The sequence below is a fragment of the Aulonocara stuartgranti genome, assembly GCF_965226115.1.
Source record: "Aulonocara stuartgranti genome assembly, chromosome: 4".
Lineage (NCBI taxonomy): Eukaryota > Metazoa > Chordata > Actinopteri > Cichliformes > Cichlidae > Aulonocara > Aulonocara stuartgranti.
In genome coordinates, this window is record NC_138942.1 from 2,230,206 (window position 1) to 2,255,522 (window position 25,317).

Consider the following 25,317-nt stretch of genomic DNA (forward strand, 5'->3'; position numbering starts at 1 on the left):
GTCATTCATATACTGCTGCATGGGCTGGGCTGTAGTTACATCCTAAGGTTTTAAAAACTGAGCTTAAATAAATGATTAGCGGTAATTAGGGCTGCCACAAACGATTATTTTGATAGTCGACTAGTCACCGATTATTTTTGCGATTATTCGACTAATCAGATCATCATCCATTGGACGTAAAAGTACAGCTTATTGCACCAGCAGCATCTGCTCTTATATAACTATCATTAGCTTACAGCTTTAAGTGTTTAAGGTATGTGCTAACTAAAAATAAAGACAAGATGATAGTTTGTTTCAGTGAAGTTTAATAAACTCCTTGCTATCTAAAATATAACAGGACACCAGAGTAGATTCTCCAGCATCTCACACTTCTGATAATCAGCTGTCTGCTTGAAGTTTATTCAGCTGTGTAAAAACTATAACTTTAATCTCAGCCAAACAGATTTACTCAGGAACAAATAAAATACTTTAAAAAAAAAGCCAAACAATAACATTTTTAAGTTATCTAAGTGACTCATATATTTAACCTGAGTCGCGAAAGACGGCGGTGGGTTTGAAAACGATTTGCCGGGAGTCCGTGTTCTCACGGCTCTAGTTAGCCTAGCCCCCGGCTAGCTATCGAGCTAGTGGGTAACAGACGTCTCCGAAAACGTCGGAGCGCTTTTGAAAATATGTGGTGTCTTGATAAACTGAGCAGATATTTGAGGTTTCCACAGCTACATTCCCGCCTGAAAATGTGTTAAACGTTTATTTTGTGACCCAGAAAGAATAATAAGAGTAATATTAAAACTAACTAGCTGCCGCCATTGTTGGAAACTGAGCTGGGCCGCGCTATGAATTCTGGGACACAGCTTCTTCTTCGGGGTTTAACGGCAGCTGGCATCCTTGTACATGCAGTGCTGCCATCTTCTGTTTCAATCCGTTATTACACTCTTAAATCCTGCTACTTATTCCTGCGTCTTTTGTGATCTTACAAAGCTTCAAACGAGACATCGACTATTACATCAGTCGTCGACGATTTTGATAGTCGACGTAATCGTGACTAGTCGACTAATCGTGGCAGCCCTAGCGGTAATAAAAGCCGAGGGAGGTCAACAGTGATCACTGACTGTTTTAGGAGCTTTTTGAGATTAAATAGAAGAAAATACAAAACATTAAACATGTTAACAACACAAAAGCCATATTAAACGCAGACTACTTTAGGCCCGGAAGTAGGATTCGTCACGTCATCACTTAACGACCGGATAGTAGCATGAAACCCTGTGTAAGAGGGAAGGGGCGGAGCATGGACAGAGAGGTTAGGAGTCTCACGGTTTTCTGACCGTGTGCACAGGTAGTTCTGGATAACTGTTACATCTTCAGTTTGTAATAAATAGTCTTCAAATCATAATGCAACTGGAAGCATTTCTTTTGGAAACCAGGAACACGCGTCAGCCATAGACTCCCTCTAAAACATCAGTAGTAGTGAGCAAGCTTCTTTATTTTAACGTGGCTCACATCCATGCATGTAAATATAAGACAGTATATATCACAATTTGGTTTAGACAGCCCCCTAGTTGTGAAGCTGAACTAACCCACATAACTCCTATCAACACAATCTTATCTCTCTCTTATCTAAAAAAAGTTTTTCCTAATTTTCAACCACAATCAGAATTTGCATTTTATTCTAATCATAAATCATCATCATAATCTGTCAGATTTGTACCACACGAAACAAATTTCATAACAAAATAATCGGTTTTAACAAAGCTGTGGACAGCTGGACGGTTTTCGCGCTCGCCTTTTTTGTTCCTGGTGGGCTCCCCTCTGTCTCCATGGTAACGCAGGCACCGCCATAGCGCGAGCGTTGTCTTGTTTTTGAGCAGTAGCAGTGCGGTGGGTCCAGAGAAACTGCTTTCTTCCACATTTAGCGATCAAACCTGACAAATGTGAGTTCACCGAAACTCTCCGCGCTCATGTTTGTTACCGAGAGCGCCGTGAACGCGCAGGAGGAGCTTCCGGTCGTTTGTTTCGTTGTAAAACGTCTGTAACGTTTCAGGCTTTTAAATGGTTTTATTAACGGCAGCATCTTCAGTTTAACAGGTAACTGCAGTTAAACTGTAATTGCCAAAACGGATTCATCAGGAATAAAAACGTTTCAGAGCTAACGACACAGAACGAGCTAAAGATGACAGAATAATGTGAAATAAATAAATACATTAAAGAAGTATTGTAAACAAGGAACCAGCCAGAATCCTTTAGAGGGAAACAAAAGAAAAGTAAATGAGATAGAATCAGAACAACAGACAGGGACATCACTCAAAGCTCAGAAACGGCCAGACTTTAATAACAGCGTTAGACTTCCTTCCATTAAATTGGTTTCTGAAGCACTCCAGATTGGTAAAAAGCACTGAGGACAAACCTGGAGCTGATGGGCGTGGCTGCAGACCCGATTTTAACAGGTGGAGAGGTTTAGGAGGAAAAGCGACAGAAACCTCTGAGATAATCCTGTGTGGTTGTAGTGCGCGTGGCTCTCTGATGGGGGTGGCTCCGGCAGCACCCTCGTGTCCACAAACGTAGAAGAGCTGAGCACAGGTTTCTGAAATGCTTGTGGACGAGCCGCGGTGCTTCTGGCAGCTGATTTTCTCTGAAACAGAAGATAACGCAAAGTTTTTCCTGTGTCCTGGTGAAACTTTAAGTCTCTGTGTTTTCCTCAGACACTCCCGAGGCTCCTCTGACTTCAGAAAAACACAATGCCGGTGAGGAACCTTAATCCATTACTTTTTGTCAGAGGACGGCAGGTGTGACGCCTCTTCAGCTCGACTGTGTTTGATGTTCAGTTGGTCTTCTTCTTCAGGTGTTGCCTGTTTGGAGGCTTGCAATCCCTCTACCTGCAGTGCTGATGATCACTGTGAGTCTGTACATGATCGTCCTAGGGATTGGGCTCTGGATCCGATACTGCCTCAAGGTTGGTGCTCTGTTCATGCTTCTTACAGACCAGAAAACTAAGAAATGGTTCCCTGTGAGGTACTTAGCTTTGGTTTGACCCTTGCAGGGACCCGTCTTTGCTCTATGGGCTGTGTTTTACCCACTGTGCTGTCAGCTTTGAACTTATAATAAAATTCTCTGCTGGATTCATGCAGGTATAGGAAAATATACATGAAATGTTTCTATTGTAAAGCTGGCAGTTATCATTTACAGCTTATGAACACTTTTATATCTCAGTAGTTCTCAGAAACATGCCTGTGTCTGCTTGAGCTGCAGTAGTTAACCCTGTGGGTTTATTCAGGTTGTGGCTGTGCAGGCAGGCATGCACTTTTACTGTTCCCCTGATTCTGAGAGATGCAGTTTATAAAGTGTAACACAGACGACTGGACTCTGGAGAAGATCATCCGACCCAGCTGTGGAAGGGTTATTTATTCAGCATTTAAAGAAGCTTGTATTTGAGGTTACAGCGTGACGTCCGGGGTCTAGCAGGATTCTGACTGAGGTCATGTGACAGATTTTTGCATTTCTGTGTGCCTTTAAGGACTACTGTTCTTTAGAGTGCAGTGAATGCTGTGCAGACCTCTCTGTGTGCGAGCAGTGCATCAGACTGGGTGAAATGTGCGACTGCCGCCTGCCGGCTGTGGGACCATTCCTGGCTGAATCCTGCTCTCCGGCTTCTGTAAGTAAACCAGCAGCACTGGCGGTCACATGAGCTCCGGCACAGAAACCATCAGCTCACGTTTGGAAACACTCTCCTCAATGTTGGTGTAAAATGTGATAAAACACTCAGACACATTCAAACAATGATGCTGATGAGGTGGGCAGAAGGTTCATTTTACAGTGAATAATTATATAAAATAAATCAATGATAGTCATTAAAAGCAGAGCGATTAAAAACTGACGTAAATAAAATGAAGCCTCACTGTTCCTGTAGTGGTCACATCAGGTGCCACTACCCCTAAACCAAATGAGATTACTGGAGACAAACCAGCAACCCTTCACTTTCTCAAACCACTTTGGAGACACTAATCCTGGTGATCTCAGATGTTATCAGTAATGACATGGTGTATTGATAATGTCTGTGAACTGGGAAGCCAGTGACCCCATTCACAGTGAGGTGAACATTTGCTGCAGAGCTGTGTGTCAGCTGTCGCCAGAAAGGAAAGGTTCCTCAGAGGGTGCTGGACCGCCCCACCGTGACTGACAAAGGTTTGCAGATCATGTAAATGTTAAACAACACTGCATTTTCCATATCATGCTGCAACCCACAAAGAATTTGAATCAGCAGGCTGTTAAACCCACAGCTGACCTCTGAACTCTGTGCTGCTGTAGAAAAAGCAGCTTCTTGTTGTTGCCTTATGTGAAGAAAGTGAGCTTACATATGATCAAGATTGTCAGCTGTGTTAGCTGATCAAAGTGTATCATTAATGCAAAATGTATAGTTTGGTTTGCATTAATAAAATCAGGAGGTATGCATCACCACACGCCTCATGATCTAAGTGTTATTGTCAGGGTTATAATGGTAAATTAAAATAATGAATGTGTGTGGGTAAAACAGCTTCCTGGCTGCAGGAGAAGTTCACCTGCTGGGACAGGTGAAGCTACACAAGCGTGCTTGTTGGTTTCTGCGGGTTCTTCAGGACACAGCAGGTGCTGCCGTTAAATCCTTGCCCAGAAAGTTAGTCTCCTGTCTGAGCTGCTGTGTTTTTCTTTCCTACAGTGCTCCAGGTGGGACTGTGCCTGTACCTGCCAGGTTCCTGACTGCGACACCTGCAACTGTTTATGCTTCGAGATCAGGATGAAGTAGGAGGCGAGGATGGAGGTGCTCATCCACCGAACTAATTTTATACTTGTTATAGCATTTACAGCGGAGATGGAGGTGGCTACACACAGAACCGGCCTTACACCTTCTCTTCTGAGTCATTCACTGACTTTTTCTCTTTGACTTTTTGAGACTGAACATTTTTCTTTCATTGCCAGAGAATGGGTTGCCTTGCCACTGATAGGCTAACCAGCAGCTGTATGCTGATATATTTCTTCTGTAAATGTGGCTCCATAATCACTATGGTTGGCTGGCCTTTTCTATACACTAATTTCCGCTAATTTAAGAGACTACCCACCACCACCATCACATATCCTCCTCTACATTTACTATAATTACTGCCTTTGGACCATCTGTGTGTTCATCTGAGTAGCTGCATCGATCTTACTCGGATCACACAGAGCTGACTGAATGGGCAGGTTTTCGCTTCCTTCCTGATCAGGGTCCGCCCTTGGTGGATTGTGATAATGTCGACTGTAGGTCTCTAAAACGGTGCTATTATCCCTGAGCAGCGGGTCTTGGATTAAAAGCATCAACGCCAAAAGAGACCTTGTGCCTTATGAAACGGCCTGAGGTCACGCCGAGCTGATGTCTGTTTTGCTGAAAGTTCCTTCAGTACCTTGTTTTTGACGAATGGTTTATTAAATCCACATTTACACCACAGAAGCTTCTTTTTGTTTTATCTCCTCCCACTAAAACCTCCCTCCTCGGGAAGTAGCTACAAAGTTACAGCTGAGTTTGCACACAGTGCCATATGTACATGAGCATGTTCAGGGATTGTACTCCTGTTTATGTTTCCAGGACTACTGCAAACAGGAAGGATTTCCACGTCATCTCAAAGCAATAAAACAGACACATTTTGTGTTTACCCCACAATTTTTTTATTCTTTCATCCCTCATATCAAACATTTGTTTTCCACATGTAAATTCTTTATTTCATTTTATCTGTTTAGCAGATATTTGCTGACTTCTGCTCACTAACTAAGATTTGTAGTCAACCTCTCCATCAGGTGTTCCAGATGTTTGTGCTGATGATTCGTCCAGCAGAATGTATGATTTGATCCTCCACAGCTTCAACACTGAGCTTTCTTTAGATAACCTGTTAAGAATCAAGTCAAATTTTTGCAGGCACAGCTTTACGACTGAAAGTCTCAAGGTCGAGGCTTGTTCACATTCATTTGTGTCCGCGACATCATGTAAATCAGGTCAGACTCTCTACAGGAAGAGTTGGAGACAAAGGGAGAGGCTGAGGAGGTGGAAGATGGCAAATGTGTAGGCCTGAGCCGGACGACCCCCGCTGGTGTCAAACACACTATTTGAGTCATTTGTAGTGGTGGCCATAGTGGCGGTATAGGTGCTGCTGGTAGAGGTAGTGATGGGGGCATTGGTGGGGTTGGCAGTGGTGTTGGAAGCCGGAGCCAAGCGCATCTCAAGGGTCTCAGTCAGGAAGGAGTTAAAGGTGCTCACTCTGGTGAAGGTCATGACTGAGCTTCGTCTCCTCCTGGCAGAGGAGCTTGGAGCTGTTAACACGACCGCCTGGAACCAAGAGCCGCCCTGCTTACACATCAGTGGGCCGCCAGAATCACCCTGAACAAAGAGACGGGAAGGTTCAAATTTAAAATTCAGAATTATTTGGGTGCCAGGTTGTTCCCTCTAATAAAAAATGTAAAAAGGCTTAAAAATAACACAAAATAGAGAAGCTCTTTAAAATGAAATCTAATTGGCCCATAATGAAGACTGAAACTTCAAAGCTAGATCTGCTTTATGTTTGTACATGTTTCTAAAGATTGTAAGCACTCTGGAAACTCAAGATGATGAACTATCCAAATTCAACATGTGACTGTAATAAGCAGCTAAATCCAAATTAAACACCATGTCAGCAGACAGTGTTATAAGAAGAAGAATCCAGTCATTTACCTGCTGCAGTGCAAACACGTCTGTACAGATGCTCTCACTCGATGATGAGTTCCCACAGTTTACCACCGAGGTCTGAAACTGCTGCATAACTTCCTCAGCTAACATCATGAAAGATAAGAAAATCCTGATGTTTGACTAAAGAAACTGTAAGTGCAGTGGTCCACATGTGTAATCTGAGAGATGGACTGGTGCAGAGTCTGGGCAGAACTCTGTCAGCCTTCATGTTGCTGACTCACCTCCTCCTCTTCCAGGACTCCAACCGGCCGCCCAGCACGCCAAGCCCTCGGCGAAGGTTCTCCCGTTGTCCAAGCAGATGGGCTGGATGTAGTCGGTCAGGGTGGGCTGGGCAGATAGACGGAGGATGGCTATGTTGGTCCCGGTCGTGTTGCTCAGAGTGATATTTGTCACATTCAACGTCACCTCAAAGGTTGGACATGTCTGTCTGCTGTGGCTCATCCTGTGCTGTTCCACTGGCTGACAGTTGGTGGCAGTAAAACAAAGTAAATGTAGAAATGTGCCAACAAAGTCTGAGACACAAATTGTATAAAAGGATTGATTTTGATTGAAATAGACTAATATATAGTTTCCAACTGGTTACACATAATCTTTCTTTCTTGTTTTGAATTGTCTCCACAGACTTAACCTTATAGAAGAATATGCTTATTCTAGATACTTGTGAGACAGCACACTTGTTTCCTGCATTAAAGTGATTATTTCTCTAAAAATGAACGGGTGTCTTTATGACCCACCTCCACTTCCTATGTTGCCCCAGCCGGTGACCCAGCTGTTAACACCGCTGTAGAAGGTGCTGTCTGAAGCTGCCAGGCAGACGGGAGAAATGTAGTTGTTGAAAGTCACAGATGAGGAGAGCTGCAGGAGGCAGATGTCGCTGTCATCGGTATCAGAGTTGTAGTCTGGATGTTTGATAAGCTTTTAATAACATTTAGGTTAATGTTTGCATTAGCACCATAAAGTGACAAATCAACCGTTTGGTGGAGCACTTTAAAAAAAAAAATCAAACATTAAATTTCATTCATCTATCACATGTCAAAAAAAATATGCCTTCCTAAAATGATTCTCAACCGTTTGGTTTAGCAGGTTGTTAAAGGGTTAAAGAGCCATACTGCCTTCTGCACAGTACCTTTGTCTCAGCAGGTTCTTTGGCTTGTTCTGGCCATCATGTGATCAGTGTATTTTTGGAAACTGTTATGTAAAAGATGATTTCCTGGAACAATGCTTTCATGTCTGTCGGCAAACTGGATCTACCAGTAAAAGATTAGAATCAGAATAAGGAACAGTTAAGCACAGGTGAGTTCACAGGTATGCAGAAGTGCAGATTCATGTTTGTAGTGCCAGGAGAGGCCCTGAGGATGAAACAATTCCACTGGTTAAAGGAGACGATAGATGATAAACAAATGAGGTCAACAGAGATTGTATGAGACGTTGTTTACATAAGTAGGTTATTAAAGGCTGCCAAAAAAAAGGTTATTAAAGTGCAAGTGAAGAGCCGGCGCTTGCACACGCGGAGTTTGACACACCTGAAACACACAGCAAGTTTATTGAGATGAAAAAGTAACAACAAAGAATGTAACATACATAAGCAAGTTTCTTAGTAAGAATAAACTTGTTACGGTTTTGTATGTTCACTCGTTTTAGGGGGTTAGTGAGGTAGAGGAGTGTTTATCTGGAATGGAACACAAGGAGGGAAACAAGACGCAAGGGCTCACACAACATATATAAACAGACACACAGGGCAAAGACACAAGAGGGAATCTAATAATCAAGTGAGAAAACTCACAATAAAATACCTAAGATCATAAATGAACCTGAACATAAGCTTCAGAGCCCTTGCTGCTCATGCCTGGTTCGAGCCTTGCTCTGAAACTATGCCTCCCCCGAGCCTGCCGGCAAATGTGGCCACACTGCCTCCAGCGACCCCGCCACCGTCATCCCCTCAAGGATGGAACTCATACCCGGGCCTCGCGAATCTCCCTGGGAATCTCCAAACCAGACACCCGGCAAGTCTTCAGGGTCCACCGCCTCACTTATGCCCATTGTTACGTTTCGGTGTTGTCAGTGTTTTGTTTTTTGCGTGACTGTCATGTATTTCCTGCTTTACTTTGAAAGTCTGTGTTATCTCAGTGTGTTCAGTTTACGTTTCCTTGTCTCGTCAGGTCTAATTTGCCCCAGCTGTGTTTCCCTCCTGTGGTCCATTCCCTGATTGCTCCTTCTATGTATTTAAGCCTTGTGTTTCAGTATGTCATGGTCGCGATCTCCCCCTGTGTTGTAAATAAATAGTTTGTTGTAAATAGCTGTGAATGGATTTGTCAATACTTTCGTTTTGGGATTTTGGTGGAGAGCCTTAGTGTTTTTTTTCTCGTGTGTCTTTTCCTTATTTTTATTTTCTTGCGTTGCACGCCGGTTGCCTAGGCCGGGGTGTAACACCATCGAGCAGATATTTCACGGCTGTAAATACTTGGAGATATGTGGATGTTACCAGTCATCATCGTTCCCCCAGTCAAGTACATTGAGAGAACACACCACTAGTATTTAATTAATCAATCAATCAATCAATCAATCAAAGCTTTATTCGCCACGTGCAGGTTGCACACACACAACACAGACATTACATGGGGATACAGGTCAGAGATCGGTAGCGTTACAGAAAAACACTGAAATATACACTACAATGGGAAAGTACAAGAGGAAAAAAAGAGAGCTCTGCTCATGCTGGGCTCCTGGGAGGACAGCATGAGAACAGAAAACAAAAAAACTCCTCTGCACAAAGAAGCACATAAATGTCCACAGCACAACATTATGGAGCACGCGACCAGCCACAGGGTCGGGTGGGGGGTGAAGAGTAATCCGAAGCAAACACAGCAGCCATCCTGCCCAGCGCTACCATTCCAGCACGGGCTCAGACTCGCCGTGTTCTCAGGAGGGAACAAGATTCGAAGGCATTTGGAAAGGGAGGGGGGATGAGTGTGTGCATATCACTGTATATGTATGTGTGTGTGTGTGTCCATAGTTCAGCTGAGACAGTGTCCTTCGCCCTGCCAGGCTAGGTAAAAACAGTCTTCCAGCCAACCCAGGTGGCCTTGCATGGAATGAGAAGGTACAGACTAAACAGTCGTTATCAGGGTGTTTTTGTTGGGCTCCAGCCTTGAGACCGCAGCTGGCGCCGAATGTATGGCACTTTTTCTATTTGTTCCAGAAATAAGCTCATGAAATTTAAAAAGGGAGATCACGTGAGATTGTCTCAAGTTAGAGGTGTGTTTGATAAACGCTATGAACAGACTTTCACGGATGAAATATTCACTATAGACCAATGCATACCTAGGGATCCTCCGGTTTGTAAAATCAAAGATTACGATGGGGAACTAATTATCTGTGGTTTTTACGAGCATGAGCCACAGAAAATCAATGTGGTTGTGGGTAAGCTGTATCATATAGAGAGCATTCTGACAAAACGTAAACAGAGGGGGCAAATGTATTTCCTGTCAAATGGGGAAACTGGCCTGAAAAGTTTAATAGCTGGATTAAAGCCAGTGACCTTAAAAACCTAAAATAAAAACCTTCCACCTCATTTCATGCTGGTGACATGACTCTCAGGTCTCAAGGCTTTTACGTAACACTACCTTCAAACGCTAGCCTAAATGTATTTAAAAATAACACGAGTAGCAGTTTCTGTGAGGATCTCGCCCAGTATCTCTATCTCGATGGGCCCTGGGAGGTGGCTGTCATTAAAATTTCCTATCCCTATACATGGTTCAATCTTCCAAATGATATGGCATACTTTGAATGGAGGAAAAAGAGTGATGCAGAGCAGAAGCCCGCTGATGTTGATAAGCAAAAAATATTTTTTTATGGTTTTTATGAGGATCCTAACATGCTGAGATCACAGATTGATGATGCCTGCCTTAGACGTATTGAATTTGATATTTTTCTCAAATATAACCCAATTCAGAAAAAGTCTGAATTTTCATCTGGTGGAATATATCATCTCAGAGTTTATCCCCCCCCCCCTTGCATATATGCTTGGTGTCACACTAGGGGTCTGGTTAATTTTCGAGCGCAAGTTTGCCCTGTATCCCGCGGATATAACGGCTGGCTGTTACCATTTCTTTTGTTATTCTGACATTGTGACGCCATAGCTTGTTGGTGACATCTATTTGCTTCTGCTGCATGCTGTCAAAATACAGGGTACCTATGGAGATGTCGTTACACTGAGTTTTAACAAACCAGATTACATACCAGTGTCGGAACCATATCGAAAATATTCATATTGAAATCAAAACGGATCAGAAGGAAACTGTGAACTTTACCTACAATAAAACAATAGTTAAGCTACATTTCCGGCCTATTGAGGATCTGTCGTAATTCATAAACAATATGGATAATAATAGATTCATAAAATATTATGAATTTCAGGCTGGTAATGGCATGCCCGGGTTCTCAGGTGCTCCGCTTATTTCTGGGTGCGGGTTAGCATCTATTTTTTCAAAATTCTTCCAATTTGTAACTCCTTTCGTAAAGCGGGGTCTCAGCTGCCAAGAACATACAGTGGCTTACAAAAGTATTCGGCCCCCTTGAACTTTCCCACATTTTGTCACATTACAGCCACAAACATGAATAAATTTTATTGGAATTCCACGTGAAAGACCAACACAAAGTGGTGCACACGTGAGAAGTGGAACGAAAATCATACATGATTCCAAACATTTTCTACAAATAAATAACTGCAAAGTGGGGTGTGCGTAATTATTCAGCCCCCTTTGGTCTGAGTGCAGTCAGTTGCCCATAGACATTGCCTGATGAGTGCTAATGACTAAATAAAGTGCACCTGTGTGTAATCTAATGTCAGTACAAATACAGCTGCTCTGTGACGGCCTCAGAGGTTGTCTAAGAGAATATTGGGAGCAACAACACCATGAAGTCCAAAGAACACACCAGACAGGTCAGGGATAAAGTTATTGAGAAATTTAAGGCAGGCTTAGGCTACAAAAAGATTTCCCAAGCCTTGAACATCCACGATGGAGTGCCCATGTTAGCATGTACATGGTCTGTAATTCTGGCTCTGAGAAAGGCCCTGAGACGGACTTGACAGCCACTTCTAATTGTGATGATAATTCATCAAGTAGAATTTCACGTCCAATTTGATCCTCCACAGCTTCACCACTGAACTCTTAGATAACCAGTTACAAATAAACTCAAAGATTAGCAGACAAAGTTTTAAGCCTGTAAAGTCTCAAAGTCAAGCTTGTTCACATTCATCTGTGTCCATCACATCATGTGAATCAAGTTTGGGTTCTCTAAAGGCAGAGCTGGAGACAAAAGGCGAGGCTGAGGAGATGGATGAAGACAAAGATGAAGGAGTGAGCAGGACGACCCTCGCTGCTGTCAAACAAACAATTCGAGCGAGTTGTGGTGGCCATGGTGGTGGTGGTGACGGAGACATTGGTGGGGTTAGTGATGGTGGTGTTGGAGGCTGGAGACAAGAGTGTCCCCAGCGTCTTCGTCAGGAAGGAGTCAAAGGTGCTCACTCTGGTGAAGGTCATAACTGGAGCTTCTCGTCTCCTCCTGGCAGAGGGGCTTGGAGCTGTTAACACGACCGCCTGGAACCAAGAGCCGCCCTGCTTACACATCAGCGGGCCGCCAGAATCACCCTGAACAAAGAGACGGGAATTCAATTTAAAATCAGAAAATCATATCTAATATTATTTGGTTGCCATGTTTTTCCCTCTAATAATGTTTTTTAAAGGTTTAAAACAAAGATACAGAGACACTCTTAAATTAAATCTAACTGGCCAAAAATGAAAACTGAAATTTCAGAGCTGGAACTTCTTACATGTTTCTGAAGATTGTAAGCACTCTGGAAACTCAAGATGATGAACTATCCAAATTCAACATGTGACTGTAATAAGCAGCTAAATCCAAATTAAACAACATGTCAGCAGACAGTGTTATAAGAAGAAGAATCCAGTCATTTACCTGCTGCAGTGCAAACACGTCTGTACAGATGCTCTCACTCGATGATGAGTTCCCACAGTTTACCACCGAGGTCTGAAACTGCTGCATAACTTCCTCAGCTAACATCATGAAAGATAAGAAAATCCTGATGTTTGACTAAAGAAACTGTAAGTGCAGTGGTCCACATGTGTAATCTGAGAGATGGACTGGTGCAGAGTCTGGGCAGAACTCTGTCAGCCTTCATGTTGCTGACTCACCTCCTCCTCTTCCAGGACTCCAACCGGCCGCCCAGCACGCCAAGCCCTCGGCGAAGGTTCTCCCGTTGTCCAAGCAGATGGGCTGGATGTAGTCGGTCAGGGTGGGCTGGGCAGATAGACGGAGGATGGCTATGTTGGTCCCGGTCGTGTTGCTCAGAGTGATATTTGTCACATTCAGCGTCACCTCAAAGGGGTTGGATCCATTTAGCTTCAGACGCCCCAACACGACAGTCCACTCGGACGCTACAGGGGAGCTGTGGGAGGAACGAAGCACACAAACATAAACTTCATCAGCTTCAAACAAAATCTACACCTTTACACTCAACTTCATGGGACCCAAGTTTTACAGATTTGAACCTGGTGACATTCAGGCCTGGTTCTAATTAAAGAGGTATATATTTAACTTCATGAACTCCATGCAGAGCAGAGCAGCATCCATGACCACAGGTGTGACATTACCTCAAGAACAAGGCTGGGAGGGGTTAAAGTGTGGCTTGCCGATCCACCGTAACCACTGGCAAAACACCGGTTAGACGTAGTTTGTTTGAGAAAGAAGTCTCCAGAAAATGCTGCCATGAAATGGACCACAACACGCTGAATCAGTTGTAAGAATGGGGACATGTTCAGTTTTAAAAAGATTTACGCCATATATATGTATATATATATATATGTATATATATATATATATATATATATATATATATATATATATATATATATATATATATATATATATATATATATATAGGTCCCTCATCCTATTCATGTAGCCCCTTCCGCCGGGGTTAGTTGGACAGCACCAGGGCCCGACATGGTTCATGCCTACTGGCTGAAGAAGCTGACTGCACTCCACGAGCGTCTGGCAGCACAAATGAACCAGCTGCTAGTTAACGAGAGACACCCGGAATGGCTAACTGAAGGCCGGACGGTCCTGATCCCCAAGGACCCCAAGAAGGGACCGGTCCCCTCCAACTACCGACCAATAACCTGCCTCAGTACTACATGGAAGCTCCTATCAGGCATCATATCGGCTAAGATGAACAGGCACATGGGTCAATACATGAGCGGGACACAGAAAGGAATTGGCAAGAATACCAGAGGCGCAAAACACCAGCTACTGGTAGACAGAACAATCAGCCGAGACTGCAAGACCAGACTGACCAACCTGTGCACTGCCTGGATTGATTACAAGAAGGCCTATGACTCAATGCCCCACAGCTGGATACTGGAATGCCTAGAATTGTACAAGATCAATGGGACCCTAAGAGCCTTCATCAGGAACTCAATGGGGATGTGGCGTACAACACTAGAGGCCAACTCCAAGCCCATAGCACAAGTCACCATCAAGTGCGGGATCTACCAAGGAGATGCTCTGTCCCCACTGCTGTTCTGCATAGGCCTGAACCCCCTCAGTGAGATCATTAACAAGACTGGCTACGGATACCGACTACGGAACGGAGCAGTTGTCAGCCACCTCCTGTACATGGATGACATCAAGCTGTATGCCAAGAGTGAACGAGACATCGATTCACTGATCCACACTACCAGGCTATACAGCAATGACATTGGAATGTCGTTCGGACTGGAGAAGTGTAGTCGGATGGTATCAAAGAGAGGGAAGGTAGTCAGAACTGAGGGGATTGAACTACCAGAAGGCAACATTGCAGACATAGAGGACAGTTACAAGTACCTGGGGATCCCGCAGGCAAATGGGAACCATGAAGAGGCCGCTAGAAAGGCTGCAACCACCAAGTACCTGCAGAGGGTCAGGCAAGTCCTGAGGAGTCAGCTGAATGGTAAGAACAAGATCCGGGCCATCAACACGTACGCCCTGCCCGTGATCAGGTACCCTGCTGGGGTAATAGGCTGGCCAAAGGAGGAGATAGAAGCCACTGACATAAAGACAAGAAAGCTCCTTACCATGCATGGAGGGTTTCACCCCAAGTCCAGCACCCTGAGGCTGTACGCTAAGCGGAAGGAAGGGGGCCGGGGACTGGTGAGTGTCAGCACCACAGTCCAGGATGAGACAAGGAACATCCAAGAATACATTGGGAAGATGGCCCCAACTGACCGAGTGCTCAGTGAATACCTCAGGCAGCAGAAACCCAAGAAAGAGGAGGGAGACGAGGAACCATCATGGAAGGACAGGCCCCTGCACGGTATGTACCACCGGCAGATAGAGGAGGTGGCTGATATCCAGAAATCCTACCAGTGGCTGGACAAAGCTGGACTGAAAGACAGCACAGAGGCACTAATCATGGCAGCACAAGAACAAGCTCTGAGTACAAGATCCATAGAGGCTGGGGTCTATCACACCAGGCAAGACCCCAGGTGCAGGCTGTGTAAAGATGCCCCAGAGACAATCCAGCACATAACAGCAGGGTGCAAGATGCTAGCAGGCAAGGCATACATGGAACGCCATAACCAAGTGGCCGGCATAGTGTACAGGAACATCTGTGCCGAGTATAACCTGGAAGTCCCGAGGTCAAAATGGGAGATGCCCCCAAGGGTGGTGAAGAATGACCGAGCTAAGATCCTGTGGGACTTCCAGATACAGACGGACAAAATGGTGGTGGCTAACCAACCGGACATAGTGGTGGTAGACAAACAGAAGAAGACGGCCGTAGTGATCGATGTAGCGGTTCCCAATGACAGCAACATCAGGAAGAAGGGACACGAGAAGCTGGAGAAATACCAAGGGCTCAGAGAAGAGCTCGAGAGGATGTGGAGGGTGAAGGTAACGGTGGTCCCCGTGGTAATCGGAGCACTAGGTGCGGTGACTCCCAAGCTAGGCGAGTGGCTCCAGCAGATCCCGGGAACAACATCGGAAATCTCTGTCCAGAAGAGCGCAGTCCTGGGAACAGCTAAGATACTGCGCAGGACCCTCAAACTCCCAGGCCTCTGGTAGAGGACCCGAGCTTGAAGGATAAACCGCCCGCAGGGGCGTGCTGGGTGTTTTTTTTTTTTTATATATATATATATATATATATTAAATAAAATCTGTTGAATTAGATTTTGAATAAGTAAATGAGTCTACTGCTCACTATGAGCTCTATCAATCAATAGCATCATGAAAAATGTCTAATCCCCAGCAGATCTTTAAAAATTTTAACCAACATCCCACCAAAGTGTGTAATAGACACGTGCAGAAGCTGCAGTACTACCAGGGAGAGCACTGCCAAAAAGAGAAAAGTTATGAGCAACCAAGGAAGGTGTGTAGCTAGGTGGCTAATATGTATTTACATGTAAATGTGTCTGTTTAAATCCTTTCCTGTAATTATTTTCATGCTGGCTTGAAACAGCTTAGTGCGCTCATGGCTCAAAGAGTTGGCAGTTCGTCTTGTAACCAGTCTGCCCCAGGGCAGCTGTGGCTACAACTGTAGCTGCCTCCACCAGTGTGTGAATGTGAGAGTGAATGAATAGTGGCATTGTAAAGCGCTTTGGGTGCCTTGAAAAGTGCTATATAAATGCAATCCATTATTATTATTATTATTAGTGCAACTTCTTAATGTGTGTCCTATTACACGCCTCACCAAGATACTGGGGTCGTCTTTTATAAATGTACACTATGGTACCTAAACCATCTATGCAGTTTAAAGAATTAAATTACCAGGAAATGAAGTACACCACAGAAAAAAAATGTGGCCTATTAGGGCCAGAGTGCCATCATGACTGAAAAATCTAAACAGCCTTCAGATTTACTGAATATTTCCTAGTCCGAGGCAAATTAACTGTATGATCATCCGGCCAAACTACAGCTCCAACTCACCTTGAGAAACAGCTGGTGTCACTCAGCACAGAGTCCAAGGCTATCAGAGTCCCACCACACACGTGATTTCCATTTTTCTGCAGGCTCGCCATCCACGGCCACGAGCCCACTGACGCAAGCAAGGTTCCCCCGAAAATGTGTGAATTCCTCGGAGCTTGTCCACAGACTACAGCTGAGGACAAAACCAGAGGCAAACACAAAGAAATCTTAAAAACTTTAACCACATGAACCCATCAGTTCAAGTTCATGTAGTGTATAATAGACTCAAGGTTAGAATGTTTTCTTTAATAAAGTATTGTCATGATGGGTCCTCACGTTGGGCAGTGGTCAGATGCAGCGTGGTTGTTGGAAGTATTGTATTTGTAGGTGTGGCGGGGGTTGCTGGGGGGGTTGTGGTTGTTGGATGATTGGTGGTTGTTGGAAGTGTGGGGGTTGTAGTGGTGGTGTTAGTAGGTGTGGTGGTTGGCACTGGTGGCAGTCCTGTGCAGGAGACACTGAGGTCACTGTCGGTCCCAGTGGACGTGAACGTCATGAAGCCCGGCTGGTTGGAGGAGATCTTGCTGTTGATCCAAGTCTGGTACTGGGATACTCTGGCGTAGACTCCTGGAAAATTAGGCAAGGCGCAACCTTCCCCAAAACTGACGACTCCCGCCTGAATCCAGCGACCGCTCTGCTTGCTCACCATTGGACCTCCTGAATCCCCCTTTGAGAGCAGAAACATTTACTGTTAGCTGAGGAGAAGAAACTGTAGAAGGTGAAAATGTGCCAAACACAGGTAACAACAATCACCTGACAGGAGTCCTTTCCTCCTGCACTTAACCCGGCACAGATCATGTTGTCAGTGATTGATCCCACTCCATAGTTACAGTTACATTGCCTGTTTCCCACAACAGGAACCTCCACCTCTATCAGGTTTTGTGGAGAAGGAAGGGACACTGAAGGGGTAAAAAAACAAAATCTGTTTAATAAACAGCGTGTGACAGATTAAAGGTAGAAACCTGAACAGTAAACAAAGCATCGTTCCACTTCCAGGCATTTATTCTGGTGGTGAATAAGTTTTAACTCAAAGGATTTCCAACTTTCAGTGGTCACATGACAGAAAGCTGTATGTATTGAACCACCAGACAAATCTGATTAAATGTAAAAAAAAAAAAAGAGGCACAATCAGTTTTTAAAAGTGTTTTTGACGTTCTGTTCGTATCTCTATCTTTGATGCTTCAGACATTTCCCAAATAATTCAGTCCATGTTTCTTTTAGTGTTTAGAAAGTCTGTTTCCCCTCCACGCGCACAGGTTTATCATCAAAAACGAAACTGCATGAGACCAGTTTCTTTTTTACAAACATTTCCTTTAAGGTTGGCTCAGAAACTTGGTGAATTTTTGACTTTTCGAGGACAGTGACGTCATCAGCGAGAGACCGGTGACCAGCATCGCGGAGCATGACGTCCGAGCGGCACTGAGGAGAGTGAACACAAGGAAAGCGGCGGGGCCAGGCGGCATCACCGGCCGTCTGCTGCGCTGCTGTGCTGACCAGCTAGCAGGTGTGTTCACTTACATCTTCAACGAGTCCCTGGCGAAGTCTGTGGTCCCCACATGCTTCAAAAGATCCACCATCATCCCCTGTGCCCAAGAACAGCAACCCCTCATTTCTGAACGATTACCGGCCAGTTGCACTGACCTCGGTAGTAATGAAGGTGTTTGAGAGGCTGCTGAAGAACATCATCTCCTCCTCCATCCCAGACACCACAGATCCGCTGCAGTTCGCCTACAGATCCAACAGATCCACAGAGGATGCCATCGCCCACGTCCTACACACCACTCTCAGCCACGTGGACAAGAAACAGGGTAACTATGTGCGAATGCTGTTTGTTGATTACAGTTCAGCGTTTAACACAATAGTGCCCTGCAGACTGTTCACAAAGCTGAGGGATCTGGGACTTAACACCCGTCTGTGTGCATGGGTGTTGGACTTCCTCACTGGCAGAACTCAGGTGGTGAGGGTGGGCAGGTGCTTCTCCAACAGCATCACCATCAACACAGGAGCACCTCAGGGATGTGTCCACTCGCCACTGCTCTACTCCCTCTACACTTCAGACTGTGTGGCCACCCATGGCTCCAATACCATTGTGAAGTTTGCTGACGACACAGTGGTGTTGGGTGCCATCTCCAACAACGATGAGGCGGCCTACATGGATGAAGTGAAGAATCTGGCATCGTGGTGCCAGGACAACCACCTCCAGCTGAACGTCAGCAAGACCAAGGAGCTGGTGGTGGACTTCAGAAGGGGTCAGCACAGAGACTACAAGCCCATTATCATCAATGGAGCTCCAGTGGAGAGGGTGCAGTCCTTCAAGTATCTTGGTGTCCACATCTCCTCAGACCTGACATGGGCTGCCCACATTCAGGTCCAGACCAAAAAGGCTAGGCAGCGCCTGTATCACCTACGACAACTGAGGAAGTTCAGGGTCTCTCCAAAGATCCTCAGGATTTTCTATACAGGCGCTGTGGAGAGCATCCTCACACAGAACATGACATCGTGGTTCGGGAACAGCTGTGTGAAGGACCAAAAAGCTCTCCAGAGAGTGATCCGTACAGCAGAACGCTGCTGCAGGATTGCTCTCCCCCCGCTTCAGGACACCTACACCAGGAGATGCCGGACTAGAGCAGCGCAGATACTGAAGGACCCGTCCCATCCTGGCAACAAACTGTTCCAACTTCTGCAATCTGGTAGAAGGTTCCGCATCTTCCGGGCAAGGACAGAGAGACTCAAGAGGAGCTTCTATCCCCAAGCCATCCGTGCCCTAAACACACACACCTGCCCTCTCACATCATCTATAACTGACTGAGTCAGGACTCTTCCAGACACTAAACCAAGGCACAATGTACATTTCAATTCCTTTAATTTTAAATATGTTGATATTGTCTATCCTGTAAAATAGTCAGATGTCTATTCATATTAATGTACAGAATTCACCTGCTTGCTGCTACTACTGCACATTCACCCAATGTATATACTACATATATATATATATATATATATATATATATATATATATATATATATATATATATATATTCTTCCTCTACACCCCCCCCCTAAAGTTTTTGCACATGTCGAGATGCGTGTCAGGCTACATTTCACTGTGTGTTATACTTGTATAACTATGCATGTGTCAAATAAAGAACCCTGAACCTTGAATAAATTCATAAATCATAGTTTCTGAAACATTTAGGCTTCTCTTCAGCAACAGAATCATAAAATAAGCAGACAAAGGCTCCTTTATGGATACTTTGGAGAAGCTGTTTGTTTCCTGTCATCCTCAGACAATATTAATCTGTTCTAACCAGTGACCCACCTCCACTTCCTATATCGCCCCAGCCGGTGACCCAGCTGTTAACACCGCTGTAGAAGATGCTGTCTGAAGCTGCCAGGCAGACGGGAGAAATGTAGCTGCTGAAAGTCACCGGTGAGGAGAGCTGCAGGAGGCAGATGTCGTTGTCGTTGGTACCAGAGTTGTAGTTTGGATGTTTGATGATCTGTGTTACTGTCCGAGACACTGCATTGGGATTAGATCCCTGTAGACTCTGAAGGCCCAGATTCACAGTCAGACCGGTTGCAGTAATGCTGAGATCATCAGGAGCGACACGAACAGTGCACAGTTGTTACAATTGTTATAGACGAGAAAACATATATAAAGTTTGACTTCCTGCCCTGTTAAATATTTATCCTGTTACCACCCTCAGCCCCCAGATTAGGACCCTCCATAATTTCCTTAAATCATGTTTAGAGTGCAGCTTCAGCCTCATCACTCACCTTCTAAAGCAGTGAGCAGCAGTCAGCACCCACTGACTGTTAATGAGGGATCCTCCACAGAAGTGGGACCCAGATGTTTGCAGACTGACCTGCCAGGGCCAGCTGCCAACAGGGGCCACCTGTCCTCCTACAATCCTGGTGTTCAGAGACGCCTTACCACAAACTGAAGACCGACATTAAAACACAGAGTGAGCATTACTGTAGGAGCTGTAAACTCTCAGCACTACAAACTGCTGAGTGAGGACACAGTGATCCTGGAGTCTACAGTTCACTCACAAACTAATATTCATATGAAACTAAAGATTTATTACACATAAAACTAAATCATTACACAAAGAAGCTTTTTCTTACCACCCAGCTGTGACTCAGACTCTGAAACACAGAAAACAAACCATTTTAAAACAAAAGATCTCCATTCATTGTTCTGTGATTAGTTCACTGTCGTTAATAATAGTGGGAAAGTTGATTGTCTGTGGTTAGCTATAAGCATCCAGCAGAAGCTCCAGTAGTGGCTGTAGCAGTGAGTCAGTCCCCATGTTGGAGAATTTTAATGACATCATCTGACCAATAGCACGGCTGCTGTGAGGCGACTCTACTAACAGACCCTTTAAAATCTTGATTATGTGACCAGCTTTGTTTATGCTGCCACCTGTTAATTAATTGAATGTATTTTGGGAAATTTTCAACTTGTATACATATTCATATATATTTATATGTACTGTATGTGTTGTTTACTCCATTAGTTTTACATTTGTGGTATTTCTTCATTAACAGACGGATGACGGCACCCACTGGACTCCATTCCAATAATTCCAACTAATCATTGACCGAGCAAAGCAGTCAATGACGCCAGTGGGCAGCTTCATCCATCTGTTAAACGCAATCTTTGTAGGTATGTCTGTGAATGTTCTCAGTCATCCAGGTCATCATAGTCTAAGGAGCTTAGAAAGAAAAGCGTCTGGACTTCTTTGAGTTGCTTGAAGACGTTTCACCTTCATCCGAGAAGCTTCTTCAGTTCTAAGGTCAAATGGTGGAGAGTCCCAGATTTAAACCCAGTGGGAGTGACCCCCCACAGAGGGACAAAGGACCCCCTGATGATCCTCTACCAGTTGGAGCGTCCCCAGACGCCTTAACGCCCACTCACATCCTGGGCCATCTGACCTCAGGAAATCACATGATAGGGTGGGGCCAGGTTTCACAATGAGCTCACCCGAAACCCTGGCTGATTGGGACCCACACCCGTTTTTACACCTTAACTCATGTGATTAGGTAGAGGATCATCAGGGGGTCCTTTGTCCCTCTTTGGGGGGAAACTCCCACTGGGTTTAAATCTGGGACTCTCCACCATTTGACCCTAGAACTGAAGAAGCTTCTCGGATGAAGGTGAAACGTCTTCAAGCAACTTAAAGAAGTCCAGACGCTTTTCTTTCTAAGCTCCTTAGACTATCTTTGTAGGTAGTTTGTGTGTGTGTGTGTGTGCGGGGTTACCTTTTACACTGTTAATGTTTTCGTTCTATAGACTGGTTTTACCTCCATTTCTGAGAGGATCGTTATCGTGCTGTTTGTCTCGAAAGAGTTTCCTGATCTGTGTGTGTGTGTGTGTGTGTTGGTCTGGGCTGCACACACAGTATTTTCATCTTCCACCCTCCATCATTTCATAGAAAATGGTAAATGGTAAATGGCCTGTATTTATATAGCGCTTTACTAGTCCCTAAGGACCCCAAAGCGCTTTACATATCCAGTCATCCACCCAGTCACGCACACATTCACACACTGGTGATGGCAGCTACATTGTAGCCACAGCCACCCTGGGGCGCACTGACAGAGGCGAGGCTGCCGGACACTGGCGCCACCGGGCCCTCTGACCACCACCAGTAGGCAACGGGTGAAGTGTCTTGCCCAAGGACACAACGACCGAGACTGTCCAAGCCGGGGCTCGAACCGGCAACCTTCCGATTACAAGGCGAACTCCCAACTCTTGAGCCACGATCAAGAGTTCCTCACCGTAGTTTGGACACAAATGATGCGGCACCTTCTCAGAATCTAACGCACTTCCTGCACTGAGCTATGATGAATGAAACCTGTTATCACATCTTTAACTGTTAAAGATGTTATCACATCTTTAACTGGCACAACAAACTGCTGCGCATCGCCGTCACACTTTTCATTTAAAAAACGTCTCCAAAGCTCAGAGATCAAACATCCTTTTGAAACGTCTCAGTCGGTTAAGCTGCAGCTAATAATCCCATGAATGACTGAATTAAAGAAATAAGACAGCCAGCTTTCCCCTTAAATATATTTCCAATTAAATATTAAAGACACACATTTTTTAAATTTTAACTAAAGTGATACAACATTTCAGTCCACATTGTGCAGACTGAGATATGATCATGAAAGCAGATCTAAAATATTTACTAAATCTGACACTCGACACTTAATGTCACTAAATAATGACGGGGTAGCTTTAATTTTATTGAAAAATATTTATAAAATAAACTTTTATTGTTGGAGGAAATTAAAAATAATCCTCTCTGTTTCTTTTTCAGATGCCATTAGTGTGATTCATGTAGTGAAGACAGCAGCTGCAGAAAGCGGTCATACGCACAGAGAGCAGTTTTAAAGTTATAAACAACCATCAAATAATCATTAATAAACATAAAGATTCAAACCTCTCATAAAGAAACTTTTATGAGAGGTTTGAATCACAGCCAAGTTTGAATGAAGCTTTATTGACCAGGACAGAAAGTAAAACTGCTACTGAAGAATCAGGAGAACATTTTTAAATAAAACATGTATTATATATGACATTTATATTATTATATCATGTGATCATGAGCTCTGAAACACGATATATGTACATGTACTGGAACTCAGTTATTGATCTGAAATGTTTAAGCTTAATCAGGTTAAGGTGATATCCTCCTTTGTCACACGTTTAGATCCTCATGAATAAATGATGTGTGTCAATCAAAGCTGACTGAATAAACCAACAAAAGTTAAGGTGAAATAAAGAAGTTAAAACCTCTCAGCTGCTTCCAAACCAAACAGATCATCACGTTTATCTGTGAACCTAAAATAAACCACCAGTCCTCCTTTTCCTGCAGTGTCACTTTAAAGTGAAGCGCTGTGCTCCTGAGTGTTTTGGCCCTCTGAGTCGTACCTGATGCAGGTGTGTGCAGAGAGCTCTTACCTTGGGTCAGGAGCATCAGCCCAGCAGCCAAACACATCACTTTGTAGAAAGCCATCGCTGTAAGATCCAAACCTCCAGACCTGCTGAGGCATAAATAACCTTCCTCTCTCCTTCTCCTCTCTGTCTGAGGTGCATCCCACACCAACACCTGTCTGACGACACGCCCAACATTGCAGCTCACCTGATTTTCCTCACATCAGACACAGTGAAAAAGCAAAGAAGCCAATGTGGGCGACGTGAGAGGGGTGACTCGGAATAAGAGGAATCATGATTTCACTCCAACAAAAAAACACACAACTTTTCTATTCCCAGTAACCTGATGGACCTCCTGCGTAGAGTCACGCACGGATTTATTCTTGGGTCAGAAACTATGGTCAGCACCTGAGTTTCTCCAGTGTCTGCGTGGCAGCCTTAATGCATTTTATCTGCATCCCCTGATTTCCTGAAGTCATTTTGCTTCAGCTGATCTTGAGAAGCTCAGTACTATTCAGCAGCACAATCAGAAATACGATGTAAGCTAGCTGTTCATCAATGTACCAAAATTTTTGCTCATTAAATCAGGCTTTTGGCACAACTGAGGCTCTTTCAGGATTTTAAGATAACGTATCAATTTATAGAAAAGGAGTATTAAAAGTTGTGTTAGCTGGACTCTCAACACTGATGCTGTTTTAGACTGACATGTGAATAAAAGCTGTAATTGGTAACTCTACATTGCTCATAGATGTGAGTGTGACTGGTTGTCTGTCTCTATGTGTTAGTCCTGCAACAGCCTGCGACCTGTCCAGGTGTACCATGGAGCCCTGGGATAGGCCCCTGTCACCCTGAAAAGGATAAGATGGATGGAACATAAGCGTGTCCTCTACTTCTAAGAGGAAAAAAAAGAGGTGGACCAAGATTGGACTCTTGAGGGACCCCGCATGTGAGCAAAGTCACTGGTCATAAACCCATAAACTATAAACCTGTTGTCTTCTTCCTCCTGCTCCCTTTAGAGGTCACCACAGCAGATCATCTGCCTCCACCTCCTCCTGTCCTCCTATCCCAGCATCATCCTCTGTCACTCCACCCCGCCACATGTCCTCCTTCACTACATCCAAGATTCTTCGCTCACGTCTATCTCTTCTCCTCCTGCCTGGCAGCTCCATCTTCATCGTCCTCTGTCCGGTATATCCCCCCTCCCTCCTCCTCTCAGATCATCTCAGCCTCTCTGACTCCCCCCTCCATGAGACATTTCATTTTGTGTCCTTTACAGTCCCAGATCACTATGAGACCTTCAGCTGACATGTACAGGAAGAACAATGGCAGAACATCAGCAGGTGAATCTCACCTGTCAACATTCCTGTGTAATGACATTAGTCTGATACTAATCTGTCACTCAGTGAACACCAACCTCACAGACATCTTTCACACACTGTGGAGCGTGCAGGTTTTTTCCCTGATGCTTCAGATAATAAAGATTCAGATTTCTTTCCAAATTTGCACAGCGGAGGAATTTGAATGATACTTTATTTGATCTAAAATCAGGTCTGAACACATCCACTCGCACAGTCTTTAACTACGTCACTCACGGAGAGAGTCCCTAAAATAGCCTCCAGGTTAATCCCGGGGCGCTCGT

The 25,317-nt window shown here is 44.5% G+C and overlaps 3 protein-coding genes and 1 long non-coding RNA gene across 4 annotated transcripts; 2 read left to right on the forward strand and 2 right to left on the reverse strand.

The window, feature by feature from the left end:
- The first annotated feature begins 1,788 nt into the window (after positions 1-1,788).
- Positions 1,789-5,425, forward strand: LOC309705867 (uncharacterized protein). The gene is made up of 5 exons (XM_082531917.1): positions 1,789-1,928; positions 2,697-2,738; positions 2,837-2,947; positions 3,509-3,646; positions 4,688-5,425. Exons 2-5 carry the CDS (start codon positions 2,733-2,735, stop codon positions 4,772-4,774), a joined length of 342 nt encoding a protein of 113 aa, XP_082388043.1. The 5' UTR covers positions 1,789-1,928; positions 2,697-2,732; the 3' UTR covers positions 4,775-5,425.
- Positions 5,426-5,721: 296 nt separating this feature from the next.
- Positions 5,722-7,162, reverse strand: LOC309705865 (chymotrypsin-like protease CTRL-1; the record flags this gene model as incomplete). Its single annotated transcript, XM_082531915.1, has 3 exons — positions 5,722-6,376; positions 6,707-6,804; positions 6,943-7,162. 3 exons carry the CDS (start codon positions 7,160-7,162, stop codon positions 6,005-6,007), a joined length of 690 nt encoding a protein of 229 aa, XP_082388041.1. The 3' UTR covers positions 5,722-6,004.
- A 3,983-nt stretch (positions 7,163-11,145) lies between these two features.
- LOC309705633 (transmembrane protease serine 9-like) lies at positions 11,146-23,809 on the reverse strand. Its single transcript, XM_082531544.1, has 10 exons — positions 23,706-23,809; positions 20,867-20,887; positions 20,516-20,678; positions 20,058-20,326; positions 17,492-17,637; positions 17,018-17,405; positions 16,703-16,874; positions 12,934-13,187; positions 12,698-12,795; positions 11,146-12,372 (listed from the first exon to the last, which is right to left on the reverse strand). Exons 1-10 carry the CDS (start codon positions 23,758-23,760, stop codon positions 12,019-12,021), a joined length of 1,920 nt encoding a protein of 639 aa, XP_082387670.1. The 5' UTR covers positions 23,761-23,809; the 3' UTR covers positions 11,146-12,018.
- A 753-nt stretch (positions 23,810-24,562) lies between these two features.
- On the forward strand, positions 24,563-24,982 carry LOC309705869. Its single transcript, XR_014276624.1, has 3 exons — positions 24,563-24,589; positions 24,695-24,866; positions 24,955-24,982. It is a non-coding gene; the product is annotated as an uncharacterized lncRNA (long non-coding RNA).
- The last annotated feature ends 335 nt before the right edge of the window (positions 24,983-25,317 follow it).

Coding starts and splice junctions, on each gene's coding strand:
- LOC309705633 (XM_082531544.1), bottom strand. CDS start 23,760: ATGGCTTTCTACAAAGTGATGTGTTTGGCTGCTGGGCTGATGCTCCTG. Junction 20,888..23,705: donor GCTGATGCTCCTGACCCAAG/GTAAGAGCTCTC, acceptor TCTGTGTTTCAG/AGTCTGAGTCACAGCTGGGT. Junction 13,188..16,702: donor GACACCAGCTGTTTCTCAAG/GTGAGTTGGAGC, acceptor TTCCTCCCACAG/CTCCCCTGTAGCGTCCGAGT.
- LOC309705867 (XM_082531917.1), top strand. Junction 2,948..3,508: donor GGATCCGATACTGCCTCAAG/GTTGGTGCTCTG, acceptor TGTGCCTTTAAG/GACTACTGTTCTTTAGAGTG. Junction 3,647..4,687: donor AATCCTGCTCTCCGGCTTCT/GTAAGTAAACCA, acceptor TCTTTCCTACAG/TGCTCCAGGTGGGACTGTGC.